Source organism: Erithacus rubecula, assembly GCF_903797595.1.
Source record: "Erithacus rubecula genome assembly, chromosome: 2".
Classification (NCBI taxonomy): domain Eukaryota; kingdom Metazoa; phylum Chordata; class Aves; order Passeriformes; family Muscicapidae; genus Erithacus; species Erithacus rubecula.
Window position 1 is genome coordinate 81,088,553 of NC_136685.1, and position 14,861 is coordinate 81,103,413.

General features: G+C 36.8%; 2 protein-coding genes across 3 annotated transcripts in view; both read right to left on the reverse strand.

Moving 5' to 3' along the window:
• The window catches only part of KCNK17 (potassium two pore domain channel subfamily K member 17), a 39,001-nt gene extending 33,899 nt beyond the window's left edge, over positions 1–5,102 (reverse strand). For both annotated transcript variants that reach the window (XR_013777029.1, XR_013777030.1), the window contains exons 1-2: positions 4,206–5,102; positions 78–192 (exon numbers count right to left, since the gene is read on the reverse strand). The gene's annotated coding sequence lies outside the window, so the exon portion shown is untranslated. The remainder of the gene's footprint in view (positions 1–77; positions 193–4,205) is intronic.
• A 6,703-nt stretch (positions 5,103–11,805) lies between these two features.
• Positions 11,806–14,861, reverse strand: part of KIF6 (kinesin family member 6) — a 147,798-nt gene continuing 144,742 nt past the window's right edge. The window contains 2 exon segments of the mRNA XM_079329326.1: positions 11,806–11,954; positions 14,667–14,773. Coding sequence (XP_079185452.1) covers positions 11,938–11,954; positions 14,667–14,773 — 124 coding nt within the window. The 3' untranslated portion in view covers positions 11,806–11,937.

Genomic DNA, 14,861 nt, shown 5'->3' on the forward strand with positions numbered 1-14,861 from the left:
CACTAATTACATATTTTTGGGGGCTTTACAGGACAGTTGGAGGAAACACCAGTTTTTAAGGAAGGAGAGTACCTCACCTATAGTGGTGACAACAGTTCCTGCAAAAAAGAAGGAGTTGCTGAAGTCCCAGTTACTGGGATTTGTAGAGTTTCCTTCTGGGTTGACCCCTTTTTCCCATGCTTCCATGAGGACCTGAAGTAGAAAAGGTCAAAGGAGCAGAGATGAGGAAGAATGTCAGAAATAGAGATAAGAAAATACTGTTTTCCATTTTGAGCAAGCAGAGTGATAAACAGTGCAGATAAAAGGGTAGAGTTGGACTAAAAAGAACTTCTGCTGACATGGCAAAACTTGGAAATAGAGGCTGCCTATTGAACCTTTTCTACAGGAGAACAGGTCATTGAAGTATGATAGGTTCCCCTGCTAGATGAAATCTAAGTGGAAGGGGGTGGAGGATTCCTCAAAGTGATCACCCTGGGAAAAAAAATCAAGTTGTTCCATAAGAAATAAACTAGTTGCTCTTCTCTCCTTCTGTAATCTAGTAATCTCATTCAAGTTTTTAATTTAGGCATGTGTAAATGTATAGTTGGGTCTGTAGGCAGGGTAAAATGCTCATTTCTGTTCCCTCCATGTAAGTACTAGTAAGGATGACTTACTCTTTCTGGCTATGACTTCCATATAATTTTCAGTGAATATTAAGCTTCTTTTGGTCTGAAAGATTAAGTAGTAAAATATTCCCTGCTATTCCAGATAGCTCTTACTAGACCAAAACTACTGGGTGTTAAAAAATTACTGCTCCTGCATCAAATACCCTGTCAACTGCCTTAATGAAGACTGTGTTCCTTTGCTGTCCCCAAGGATTTCTCTGTGGGAGAATGGCTTCCCTCTGTTCAGTAGTTGGGGTTTTAAGAATCCTCTTGTTTGTCACATACCTTACAAAAGCTAAGTCAAAGCCTTTGTAATTTTGCAAAATGCCTGAAGGAATTACTAGTTCATCTCTTCTAAAGATTTTGTATGATGCAAGACATGAGCAGGAGTCAACAGCAAACTGAGCTTTAGCTGGTTCCAGGAGTATGAGACCCAAGAAGATACTCTTTCTTGATTCAAATGTTAACCACTCCCAGAAAGATTTATTTTCTAGTAATTGCTTTTCTTTTTTTCTAGTAATTGCTTTTCTTAAGTAACTAATACTTAAGGTGTCTAATTTTGGACAGGTTCTGCAATATTACCTGATCTGTACCGGTGCGCTGTGTATCCTTAGTAGATAATTTGATTCCTTCAGTAAAAAATCCTAGAGTATTTGTCAAATTTATCAGAGAGCTGCTGGACATCATCACATGTGATCTCATGATTGAAGTGTTAGCAGAGCTTATTTTCAATATGGCAAAGAACTTTGCATTATCTATTAAAAGCCTTTTCTTAGAATGGGAAGAATTCAGCAAGACATATTTTCTAGAGTTACTTACTTCATTTGCTGCTTAGAAGAAACACACAGCAGATACTGAGTGTGTGAGTATTTTGAAATAACCACAGGTTTAATTTACTACTGTAAGGAACACTTGACAGTTCTATGCATTTTAATGCAAAAGCGTTTACAGGAGTTACATTCACATCATAAGAGCCAACACAGAAGAGTAAGGCGACTTTCAATGTTGAACCTTTCAGACACAGTCTGACAAGGCCAGATTTCTTGGTATAATTGATGCTGTTAAGTACAACCCCATTAAAGAACCTTGTAAATGAAATGGCATCCTGGTGCCCAGCAAACAGGTTCCTGTGGGATAGTTATAATGGCTCCTGGCTTCTTCCATCTACAGCTCAGGTGAGGATTATGACAGATGCTGAATGGTTGGTGAGCATTTGTTTTTGCATTTGGGAGAGAAGTTGTCAGTATGTCAGTACATAAAAGCAATATGCTGTAATTTACAGTAAGAATATGAAACCTACATTAAGCTATAGTAGAATGTGGAAAGAATAAAAACTGCCTGCTATTTCTGCTTCTGTCCCTCTACCAATGCACATTGCAACCACCTGTGGTCATAGACAAAGATTTGGCCCTTTTGGTCTGTTTATACTGTTTATGATCTATTTATAATATAATTTATAATCTATATCATGTCCTTTGAGACTGAAAAAGTATGGACACGATCAAAATACGGACTCTTTAATGCATCTGCTTCTCAGTTATGCTGTCAGACTGGCATAATTTCCTGACTCAAGTATGTCCACCAGAGATGCATTAGATAAAAGAGTTTGGATTTGCACTTTCCCAAAGCTCCAGGCTGTTTGTGTTAGGAGCTGCAGCTCAGAGCCATTGCTCAGCTAGGCAGTTTTAGCTATGCTGAACCAATGCTGTTTATTGAATGGAATTACAAGAATTTGTTGCATGCACAGTGGAGTAAAACGTTAATGAGTTATAAGTGGTAACTCATTAAATTAGTGATAATAGATATGCAAAAAAAACCCCAAACAATCAAAAATCTGGTTTTAATCTCACATGGCAGGACTAAGGTTTAAAGAATGGGAATTAAGACAGGACATTTTATGCTTGTTAGCTGAATGGGCTGAGTCCAGGGGCTGTTTCTCACTGTGTCACTAATTACTGTGACTTTTCAGACTGGAACTTGTGATATGATGAACAGGTCTGCTTAACCATATAGTTAAAACATGCAGAGACACAACTGCTTTCTTGCATTTGAGATTTAATATGGCAAGACTAGTGTTGCTTAATATTAATAAAACTTAGACAAATCTGTTAACAGGTCTTATAAGCAACATATGGGTCACAGAGGACCTGCACTTATGTATACCTAGAGGACTACCAAGTCTCAGTACTTTGAAGCTCATTGCATTGCAGATGATTTGGTGCCCTCAGCTGGTTTTGTCTGGAACAGTTTACAGGTGAAATCGTGTTTAACTCAGCAGAGACGCAACAGCAAAATGCAATTCTCTGAGTGGCATGGCAGGAGACCTAAGAAGAGTCCACTGGAGTCAGACAGAGAAGAATCTGGACATGTGTGACCTTCCCTAATGTTTTGAGGGTAGTGGAGATATAAATAAACCTTTCAACTCCATAAAGTATCACAGGTTTAGAATGAAAATCAAGTTTTTCACCTCTGCAATCACTATCAGAGAGATAAGGGAAAGGCAGATAATATCACCAAGTCACGAAGGTGAAAAAATAGAATGTCTTTAGGCATGTAAGTTCTTGAAAGCTGTAGTCATTTTCTGGCCAATGCTCAATGTTCCACAAGTAATATATCACAGTACTAGTAATCAGAACATTGACTTTGCAGATATAGATGTTCAGGCACCTTTTCTACCCTTTCTGTTCCGAACTTCACTGTTTGCTTAAATCCATATACAAGGTCTGGGGTTTTTGTTGATCAAAATTGTGTACCTTCATGGAAGTTCTCTGACTTGGGCATACAAATTGTTTTGAGTTTTAATGACATGGTAGGAAAGAGTTCCAATTGTTTAAGCAACTCTGCAACTGGATATGTTCTGAGCACAAAGAAACTCAAGGACTCAAGCTTCAAGGATTTTTGTCCAGTTCTTGCAGTACTGTTATGAGAATATATCTATAACTCCAGGAAAGGTCTAATAATTTGTTTCCAGTCAGTTTTGAGGAAAAGATTAAAATGTAATTGAAGTTGTCATTAATTGACAACCTGTATTGAACAAAAGCCTTTTATCTCTTCTTATAAATGATAGATAGCACAGTTTGTGATAGTTGACTTTATCTTTTCTTTAGACCTGGGAGTGCAGGACCAATTTCAAAGATAGTAGAAAATTTCTAATACAAAAAGGCAGAATTTGTGCAGGTTTAGACTAGGGAACCTTGGAAGAGAAACCTACTTTTTTAGGTTTGATTTTGGTTTTTTTCCCCATGCATAATCCCTAGTAATAATTAATGAGGGAAATGAGAACCATGAAGTTAGTTAATTATTGCAGAATTACTGCAATGTAGCACGAGTGCATCACTAGATGCTCTTATATTTATGAGAGTTCATGACTGTGGCAAGAAAGGGATTCCATAGATCAAGATAAAGCATATGAATGGGCTTGAGTTATTTATAAAGTTAGATATTTAATATCATGGACAGTTGATTGGTTTATATCATGCTTGGGTGCTTGGTCCAAATCGTATAATTTCGTTTAATGAAAATAATACTTGAGCCAAAATAATGGGAACCCTTTCCTCTTACCTGTACAAACTGCTCCAGGGCTTGTCTGTCCAAACATGTGTAATTCTGCAGGAACTTGAGCTTTTCCAACTGGAACTGGTCCCGAAAATGTGTTTCTGCCTGCTTCTCCAGCAGCTGGAACACCATCGCACCCAGGAGGAGGTAAAAGAGGTACCCCAGCACCAGCAGTGGAGTCCAGCTGATCTGCTGGCTGTGCATGGTGAGGAGGGGCATGCTGCTGATCTGCCCTTGCCAGTCCCTGCTCAATACTTCATAAGTTACTGTTCCTAGATGTGATCTACCCAAAACACCCAGGAATCACACATCCATGTTCCCAGCTACTGCCCTGGAGAGCTTTTCAATAAAACATCAGGCTATCAGGGCTTACAAAATGAGACTAACAGAGAAATTCTATCTCTCTACATCTGGTCTTTATCAAAAATAAAGGGTGAACATTTATAGCTTAATAAGAGTGTGAATCATAGTGTTTTTCTTCTGTTAGCTTTTATCCAAAGATCTCAATCAAATTAATAAAGCCCTCTGAGGTTGGTATTGGTTTCTAGTCTGGGAAGCTGAATCAAAACTGTGGTTATATGACTTACCCCAGATCATATGAATATGGAGCCACAAATAGACTCCTTAAGTCTTGACAAGTAAAACCTTCCTGTAAACACTAGACTTCCGTACAACAAAATGCTCTAAACTCTTGAATTACAGCAGACTCCCCAGAAGAAAGAAGAGTATGGAGCTGAATAAATGGAAAAGTCAATAGCTGCTGTCTGTACCATACAAACATTGCTGGCACCAGTAAAACCAGCATGGTGAAGCTTATAAACATCCTGAATTCAACTTGGTCACACAACAGAACCTCTTTCTTTTCTAGTCCTAACAGGCTTAATCCCGTCACTGCCTGGCCTACTGCTCCTGAACCCTGTCAGATGACTCCACCCTTTAGTCCATAGAGTGAGGGAATAAACCACTCATGCCTACTGCCTTCAGCCTCTGTATTGCCCTTTTAATCCAAATACTTAAGGGGGAAGGAGGGCTTAAGGTTAATCATTAGCTTAAAAAGTATCAGTGCTTCACTCATGGGAGCCTTAATAATTATCATGCGCTAGAAATGAGCTGGGCTTGCAATTTTTCTGTAGGAAGAGCTTTATGGCAAGTGTCACCTGTGTCACACTGCTTCTGAAAGAAAACAAACACACACACACACACACACACACACACACACACACAACGATGGCCAGGTGGCTAGGGTTGCAATTTTGTTATTATACTCCCTTATGGTTAAAAAGTTCTGAATATAGATATTTCTACTTTGCTTAGCATTAATATGGTTTTATGTCTGTCTTCAAACAAGAGATAGTGCTCAAAGAACAAGACTGAAAAATTATTTCATTCATATCTGTATCAGGGAAAATCCCTGAACTTGCCATTTGCACTGTATTACCAATACCTAACCTGGGGCCAGCCACCATCCAGAAGAGGATGACTGACCAGAAGCAAAAGGACACTTACCATTCTGAAAAGTGAAAACTATTGTGGATAATTCCGAGGAGAGCACCCCGGACTTTGTCTGGGACTGTTCTGTCAGTGTGAGTAGAAGAACAGAAAGATTTCAATAGGGAAGTGCAATGTGTAAGAACTCAGAGCCTTGGTGGTCTGGTGTTTCTTTTCAGCTGAAAAAGCAAATATTTGGGAGATGAAAGTTATAGTACCATTGATATTACTGAGCACTGCAACAACATCATAAAGCAAACTGATCTGAACCAGCTGAGACATCCAGCTTATTATCATGGATGGAAGGCCTTCTCTTGTTGTGTGCTAAGGATGACATTTACTCACACAGGATCTAACAAGAACATCAGTCTTGTGTCTGACTTCTATAACTAAAATGTACAGCTTGTTATTGCATTACCAGTGCAGTGATATGGGTAAACAAGCCTGGGGTATTGCACTAGCAGGGCTGTCTCTGGTGGGAGATCCAGGTGTTCGTTGTGTTGTTGTTGATAGGACCTATGACTACCATGCTAAGAGAATGCCAGCTTGCTGGTTTTCTGAAATGGATGCAAACCATGGAACTGTGATCAGCTAGGTTCTCATTTGAACTGCATTTCAAAATTAAGGGTATGAAACTGTAAGATATAAATGAACAAATACAGCTCATAATCAGTTTTTTGTACCCTTCTTTCTGTTCAGATCAACAAGTCATGCCAGCTGACAGTGTAAATTATGCCTTAAGAATAAATGTCTGATCCCTACTTTTAGGATCTTAATTTTCTAAGGTTTTGCAAATTGAGTCACTAACATCATCAAAGTGTGCTTATTTCTATAGTACAGTGATTTCTACTGGTTTAGTTCTTCCCCCCTCTAGTGTCAGGCTGCAATATAGGAACCAAATAAAGCCAGAATCTGTGCAGCAGCCCAGAAATTAGGCCTTGTGAGAGGAAAAAAGAAACTTAAATATGTACATTTGGAAATAAACTGAAGATTTATGGTGTTTGTGTGAGTTCTGAATATGGAAGAGGGAGTTCAGCATGGCTTACCAATTTGGCTTCCAGGTAAAAAGATATCATATACAAGGTGCTGAAATAACAATACTAGCAAATAGCTTTTTATGACAAGATGACAAAGCACATTCTAGTCTTAATTTCTTTTGCTGATTTTCTAATGCTCTTCTGATTAAAAAATAAACAAAACCTGATTTCATAAACTTTAGGAATAAAAAATGCAGAATGCAAGAACTTAAGAGTAGCTGAACATGGAAGTTGACTGTTCTTCCAAGATTCTGCTTTTCCAATGCTCCCTGACAATGTAGAACTTAAGGGTGCATCTGGTCTCAAAGCTAGGGAATGACTTCTCACAAAATATATTCTGTATTCAGGACTGGATATGATCTTCATAATTCCTTCACTTGTCTTTTTTCCTCATTGTGACTGACCCAATAGTATCCAGCTTTTCCCTTAGAAAAATCTGAGCCATTCTGGAAAGAATAGATACCAAAATGACATCCAGGTTTACAATCAACATAATAACCACTTTTCATGTATTACTTGGAGCAAATCAAAGGATTTTGTGTTCTCCAAATGCTTTAACTGTTGTTCATACAGCTCCTAACAACAGAGATAAATGTGAAATAAAGGATAATCCAAAAATAACTGGCATGGTTTGCTCACTTTCCTCACTGGTTTTCAGAAGCCAGAAAAAATACCATTGTGATCAGAAGTATAATCTACAACAACACAAACAAGCGGTTTCTAAATTAAGCAATAAAATATGTTGAAAGACATCTTGACTGATCCTGTTATTTTCAAGCTTCTCATGGACAATGATTTTTGGACTAGTTTTTCTGTAGAAATGTCTGTACAGGAATAGTTGACAAAGTGGATGCAAAGATCTGGGGATTCATTCTTATACATGCTAAGCATTTTAGCCTGAACACTTTGTACAAGGAAATACTGAATTATTTTAATTTGTTTTACTCCTTGAATGACTTTTAAACTCTGCACTGCAGAGAAGAATTAAGGAAGTTATTTTAGAACCATATTAAATATAAATAAGAGAACCATTGCATTTCTTCAGGCATGACACTGTCATCTGTCAATTTTTTTACTTCTGATTTTGTTCTCACTCCAATTATTTTGACTTCCTGATTTATGTTCACATAGGTGAAAACATGAAGCATTTTCAGATAAATACTATAAAGAATGCTAAGATTTCAACACTATTTTACTCAGACAGATTCCATATGAAGAAAAAAAAAGTTTCCTTGCATTCTATAATTACTGTATTGGAGGTAGACCTTGTTTCTGTTCTTTAGCTGTATAAATGCATTTGAGTAAATTCACTGTTGGTCCACAAATATTTGTTTAGTTCACTGTTTGGGTCAAATGAAGTACTGCAGCTGCTTCCTAAAATGAACAGAAAGTAACCTTCGGAAAATCTTAGGTGCCATTCCTGAGCTTTTCCTCAAGGAAAAGAGAAAAGGAATCTTCACTTTTATTGTGGTGGTGTCAGATCAAGGCATGGATAGCAATCACAAAAAATATTCAGTTTGCTTTCCTTGTTTTATAGGTGGGGGTCCAAAGCAAACATTGCAGGAAGTGAAAATACTAAGAAAAAATATTAGAAAAAGTTTATTTAACATTGATTAAATCCACAACAAAAGTGAATTATTTGAAATAATATAAACCCAGCAGTTTGATTTTTGTGGTTATTTAAAATCCACTTTGAAAAATTCAAATGGATTCACTTGAAAAGACAAACAAATTCTATATAGAACTACCAAATATGCTATATGTAACAAGGCATTCCCAGATGTTCATCTTCTTGGCATCCATATTCACCAGCTGCATGTTTGCAGCAACATTTATAAGATATTAACATTTTATTATGTTGAAGTGCTCTCAATTTATACTACTGACATAAAATGCTGGCATTCCATGTTTGATTAAAACAGGTAAGTATATATTACATTGTATACTTACACTGTTACACATGTGAATCTTATTACTCTTCTTCAAAGCCTTTTTCTTAAAAAACACAGGAGTGACAGAGGGAGATTGAGTTGGGCCTTGTCCATCTTCCAAGAAAGAGAAACTCAACATAAGGTTATGTCATTTTCTTCTTGGAGCTCTCTGGAAAACTGCAGTGGCCAGGAAGTAATGAAATGCCTAAGCCAAAATCTGGTTAGCTCAAGGGTTTCACTAATGCAGGTCCAGACTGTGTACGGAGCTCTGGCAGATTCAACATAAATGAGAACAGACCCCTTGGCCTTTGTTATAATCTGGGTTATATCCTGAGTCTCCCAGAAGCTACAGTGCTGTAATACAGCAGAGGACGTGTATCTTCTTTGAAATCAACAATACAGAAGATTGGAAATGTGTTGAAATATAAGATGAGATGATCTACAATGCCTGGCATCAATTAATCCCATAAATATCTGTATGGAATCTAGAACTCTAGAGCCACTTCCTCAAGATATCCTCACCAAAAAGAAGAAAAAAATGGATATTTTATTCTGGTGGCAGATAATAAATAAATTCTATTTACCATATGAACATGGAACCAAGCCCAGCTTGATATCATGTGAATTGCCTGGAGTGGGATGTGCATGAGGAATGCCATGCTTAGCAGTGCTTTTTAAAGGTGGCTTAGAGAGGATTCAAGACCAGGATAAATGTGGGCCTCTGATTTTTTATTCAGTGTAGTAAATGCTTGGGTTGTTTCAAATTAATCTTGAAGTTATATGAAGAGAGATTATTAAATGAAGGAACTTTGGTTGTCTGTGGCCAACAAAAATTTTCTGAAGCAATAAATGCTTTCACAAAGCCACATAGACTTAGAGAAGCAGCCCTCCAGCACCCAAAGAAAAGCCATCAAAAGCTGGAGCCAGGCTTTTGACAGTGTGGCTTGTGAGAGGAAGAGACATAATGACAAAAATAAAAATTCAGGCTGGACATTAGGGAAAACCTTTTTGTCATTATGACAGTTAGAATTCATTAAAATAAATTGCTTAGAAATGTTATGCATCCTCCATTCTTGGAGGTTTTCAAGACCACATTGAAGAAAGACCTCAGCAGCTTGGTTTGATCTTGTAGCTCATGCTCTTTTGAGAAAGAAGTAGGATTAAAGACCTGCAGAGATAATTTCCAACCCAAATTTTTCTGTGGACACAAAAGGCAATTTTTGAAGAGAGCAGCAGTTTTTGAAAAAAGGGAACACTTTATGTCTTAAGACTTATTATTTACTAAATGAGCAATCTTTTCTTTCCACATGATCTTATGAAAATTTTCAAAAGATGCAAGGAAGACTTCTTATTTATTTATATGATTTTATATATTTATATGGCTTTCTATTACTGGATGCATTTTTATCCAAAGTTCCTGGTATAATCTTAATCTTAGACCATTGTGCCAATCAGTGATTGAATTTCTCATTAAATTTTCAATAGTGTAAAAAAGGCTAGAGGATTTTGAAACAGAAAAGCAAGGAATTATTTTCTCTCTGGGTGAGATGTGTGGCAAACTGAGATCCTTCTTTTAATCAGATACTTAAAGCTATTGGAAATGCTCCAATGTCAAAAGGAAGGAGATGTTTGACCAGTGACTCCCTTTCAGCCACCTTCAAATAAATTCACCACAATGGATATTTCACCGGAAACAAAAAAAGACGGTCGCTTGACCCAGCAACATTTTGGAACCTGTGGCTCTTCTCCAGCAAGCAGTGTTGAATGGAAGCAGGAATGTGGCCCTGCTCTCCTCAACAAAGCTGCATAAACAATAATACAGTGCATATTTAATACAGTGTTCATATATAACAGAGTGAGAAGAAGAAAAATTACAACAGACAGATAAAAATTCTGGAAGAAGGACATTTTAATATAATCTCCAACAAAGTAGACATATAAAAGGGAGAAGGTCTGTGGATTTTTCCACTTTTGACCAAATCCTTGAACTCTTCTCAAAGCAAGAGTAGATCTGACTTTTATCTCAGTTTTCAGTTAATAAATTCTGCTAAAGCTTACAAATTTATATAATATCTGTATTGACTTTTACAGAAAATTAAAATGCAAAAAAGGGTACAACTTTAATATTTTAAAATTGATTGCATATTAGGTGTTAATTTGACAAAGATATCTTCTGTAGGTTTGAACACAGCTATTCACCATGTACTTCAGTATAATTATGCATTTGAAAAAGAATTAAGTATCAGCATGTATATAAAGAAATATATATCCTTGAGAATATGTGACTTCTGCCAATAAATTGTTTTACTTTTATGTGAACAACCCATATGCTTCTAAATGCATGACTGTAAGATTATCACTAGCATGAAAAGTGACAGCTTCAATGTAGTATATATATCTCAAAGACTGTACTTTGCATTGCATTTTTTATTTTAATTTAATGTGTAAACCAAATTGTTTCATAACTGGATATTATGCAATAAAATAGTACCAAGTCAATAGTGAAATTACATTGTATGTAAGATATAAATGCATTTAAATTTTCACATCTCGTTGGTGTTTCAGAAGTATTGGCCTTGTTTTATTTAAAGCCTATTATGTACAGTTGTTTCTTCTAAAACCTGAATTTTGGGAGGGTGTGCATTTTGCACAACATTTAATCCATTCTGCACAACATTTAATCCATTAAAATAAAAAGAAAACAGTTGGGAAATTTTGAACTCTGGAATTACTTTCTAAAATGCATTTGTTATTATATTACAATGCAATCTTGGTATTCTAATAATCTGATATGAAAATTGCTATTCCTTGGAGGGGAAAAATCTCAAATGAAATTTTATGGAACTTTACAACCCAGATAACTACTGTTATTGAATGAATATCTCTTGATGGTCAATAGGGATAATTAACAAAGCCTTATGCAAATTGATGTAAAAAACCTTATCAGTACTAATAGGCCCTTCCCAGATTAAAGATGTATAAGACCATTAATACATGAGATAATTTTAAAATTTAGAAATGTACAATGAATTCTCATAAACAAATATGTTTGCGAACTCCTGATTAGATGTTTCAGTTTTGTTAATCTTAATGCAGGGTGAAGATACTGAGTGCAATACTAAAATATCTATTGTCAGAGAAATGGACAATTTGTATACCCTTACCATTCAAACCTGTACATCTGTAGTACTTACTTGTACCTGTTTCTAAACAGAAGAGGAAGGGAAAGAATAAAGGTCTTTCACTGTTTCTAAAAGGAAATAGTGGACTGTGACAAGAATTTCATTTGTTGCCCAAGCCTGAAAGGAGATAAAGAAATACATTAGACTACATTTCAGGTAGCATTGTCCATTTTAAAACAAACTTCAGAAACTCAAAACAGAAGAAAGGAAAAATATTCTTTAATTTAAATCTTTTAAGACACAAAAATAATTCATCTGCTTTTCTGCATTTTCATTTCTTTACCCCAACACTGAACATGGCATCAAAAGCATGTTTGGCAGGTAGTCTTTTTCTAAAAAACTTTCCAGTGTAGTTATTACAATTCTCTAATAATCCCAGCAAGTCCCTGTGAATGTACCTGCTTTAATTCTGCTCTATTTAGAAAGCAAATAGTAATAACCCACAGCCCCTGAGGTAATCTTTACTGAGACCTCTTATTCCCACCTTGCATTACTGTCACTGAGGAGATTGAACATTCCCATGCTTTCTATTTATGAAATTTATTTTCCACTATGTTGGCTTCTGCACACATTTATTCTTTTTTCCTCCCCTCTAATGTATAGTAGAGCCCTCAGTTTGCTTCTGAGATGCTAATATAACAATTTGAAAGGGTCAGGATCAATAAAGGAAAGAGCAGTAAGGATGTTGACAGTTTTTAAGCCCAGCAGATTTTGGCTTGGCTGACCCTATGCTTCCTCATGTTGTTTCCTGCAGGGCACAGTGCAGCGAGTGAATACATTTGCATGCAAATGGAGAAAGGATTGTTGAACATCTCAGTTGAAGAGAGTTTGGTAAGAAAGCAACAGAGCACTGAACTGAGACTCAGCACACTTAGATACTGTGGGAAAGTGTCTGACTCAGCTTAATGGCTCTGGGCAAATAATTTCTCTTTGGTTCATTTTTTATATGCTTGAAATTTCTTTAAGAAAAATTTTGTGACTGATGATACATAGTGTTTTCCCCCAAAGTCTGAAGTGTGACTACACTCTTCTTCTACTCTTCCTCTCTACCTAACTCTACATCTGAAAGTTTTTCTTTGTGGGGGCAGGAATGGGGACATCAGAGCTCCCATCCCTTCCCCTAAAAGAAAACTCTCTAGTTCTCCTCCTTCATCCTACTAATTTAGAATTTACAATTTACACTGCTATCAGTGCCTGCATCCCTTAAATTTGGAAGCTTTTCCCTTTCCTCACAAGGAAGAAAAGCCTTCTTTTATCTGCTAGGCTGACTCCAAATCCTTCTCAGAACTTGCTGCTGAGCTGCCTCTTGTCTATGATACATCAGGTCCCTACATATTTGTTGAACTGATAGTCTCTTGTCTTTCTCATTCTCCTGCTTCTGCTTAGCAATTTGTTGAGTCATCAAGCCCTGCACTGCCAGGATGATCAAACACTACTCCACTCTTTTTTCATCTACTTAGGGCAGCTTGTCTGACTGAACTTCAGAATAATTTAAAAAGTGTTGACTGTCCTTTTTTCTGTAAGAATACCTTCTATGACTTGGGGTCTAAATAGTTGTCAATGTTGATAATGTCTAGTCCCTTCTGAAACTGATGGATGATGCCAGGTAATAGCCACTGGCTGAAAACAATCTGGATGGGAAAGGCATTTGAGAGAGACATAGGATGAGATGTGCTCTTGTTAATTACATTACTCTACGTCACAGATTGAGTCAGGTTTGGACCTTCTGAAGGCCCAAAATGTTTGTTGTAAGACATTTATCTCTAACCTCCTTCTGATGAGCTGCCTATAAATCCAGTTTAATTTCGTTTGCAAAAGAAACCTGACAACAGCTTTTCTAAATAAAGACAAAAGGGATCCCAAAGCCTAAGTGTGCTAAGTGTTTGCTTTGGATGAGAGTAAGGAGGCTGTTTTTTCAGCCAGTGTGTGTTTACCTGACAGTTTTCAGATAAGCAGTGTGGTACCAAAGCCCCACTTTGTGACAGTGCTAACACCATCTGCCAGGTGCAGATAGCTTGTTGAAAAATGCTGTCATCAGCACCGAAGTGCTGATGGAAAGTTATTGCTTCAGTAACCACTAACACACTCATATTCTGTCTAATTGGTTGCTGCCACTGAAAACTGTTATTCAGGGGAAAAAAAAAAAAAGCACAAGTAATTTTTCTTTATCATGATAAATTACTTTTAGGCTACCTTGCAGTGCCACTGTTGTTTATTTATTGCTTTCTGCTTCCTGCCAATTTTGCTTATCTACACTCTAGAGTGAACTTTATTACCTTCCTATGATTACAAATACTCATAGAAATTTTCATTTATCCTTGGCATAGTGAAATACCTGTTAAGGACATACTCTTTGCTAGGCAGAGTGGGCCAGTCTGCCTCCTGAGGTAGGGGTACAGTGCAATCATTTGAGTAAACTTTGTTTGGTTTCAACTTTTACAACTAAATTTGTACCAGATAAAAACCAGTACAGATAAAGAAAATCTATACAGAAGAATTTGGATCATCAAGAAACCACATTCAAATGCATTTGCTAAGGGTAGAATAATACACTATGCAGGTTGCACAGCCATGCATGCCCCAGACATTCACTGATGGTGGCTTAGTAAAACACAGAGCCTTCATAGCTTTGCATTGCAGCAGTGAGCTACCTAAGAAATACATGTGAAGAACCTCAAATGCTTACAACAGATGAGCACATAATGTAATATAACTGAAGCCAGAATCAGTTCTCACTGGCCTCAGTATAATATCAACTAAAGCTATTTTGGGTTTAAAATGCTGCACAGGAGATTTTGGTTTGGCTTCCTATTTTTTGGCAGGATTTACCTTTCTTTTGCAGGATGTTCTGTCTTGCTTTAATGAAAGCTAGGATGTCAGCATCAGCCTGGCTGTCTCCAGTCAGAGGAATAGATGTACTTGAATTTGGTGGGGTCCTAGAATAAGAAAGTATTCTTGTGAACTCAAGTGAGTAAGAAAGTGAATTTTTCTGTCTCCTCTTTTTTTTTCACCATGAAGGATTTT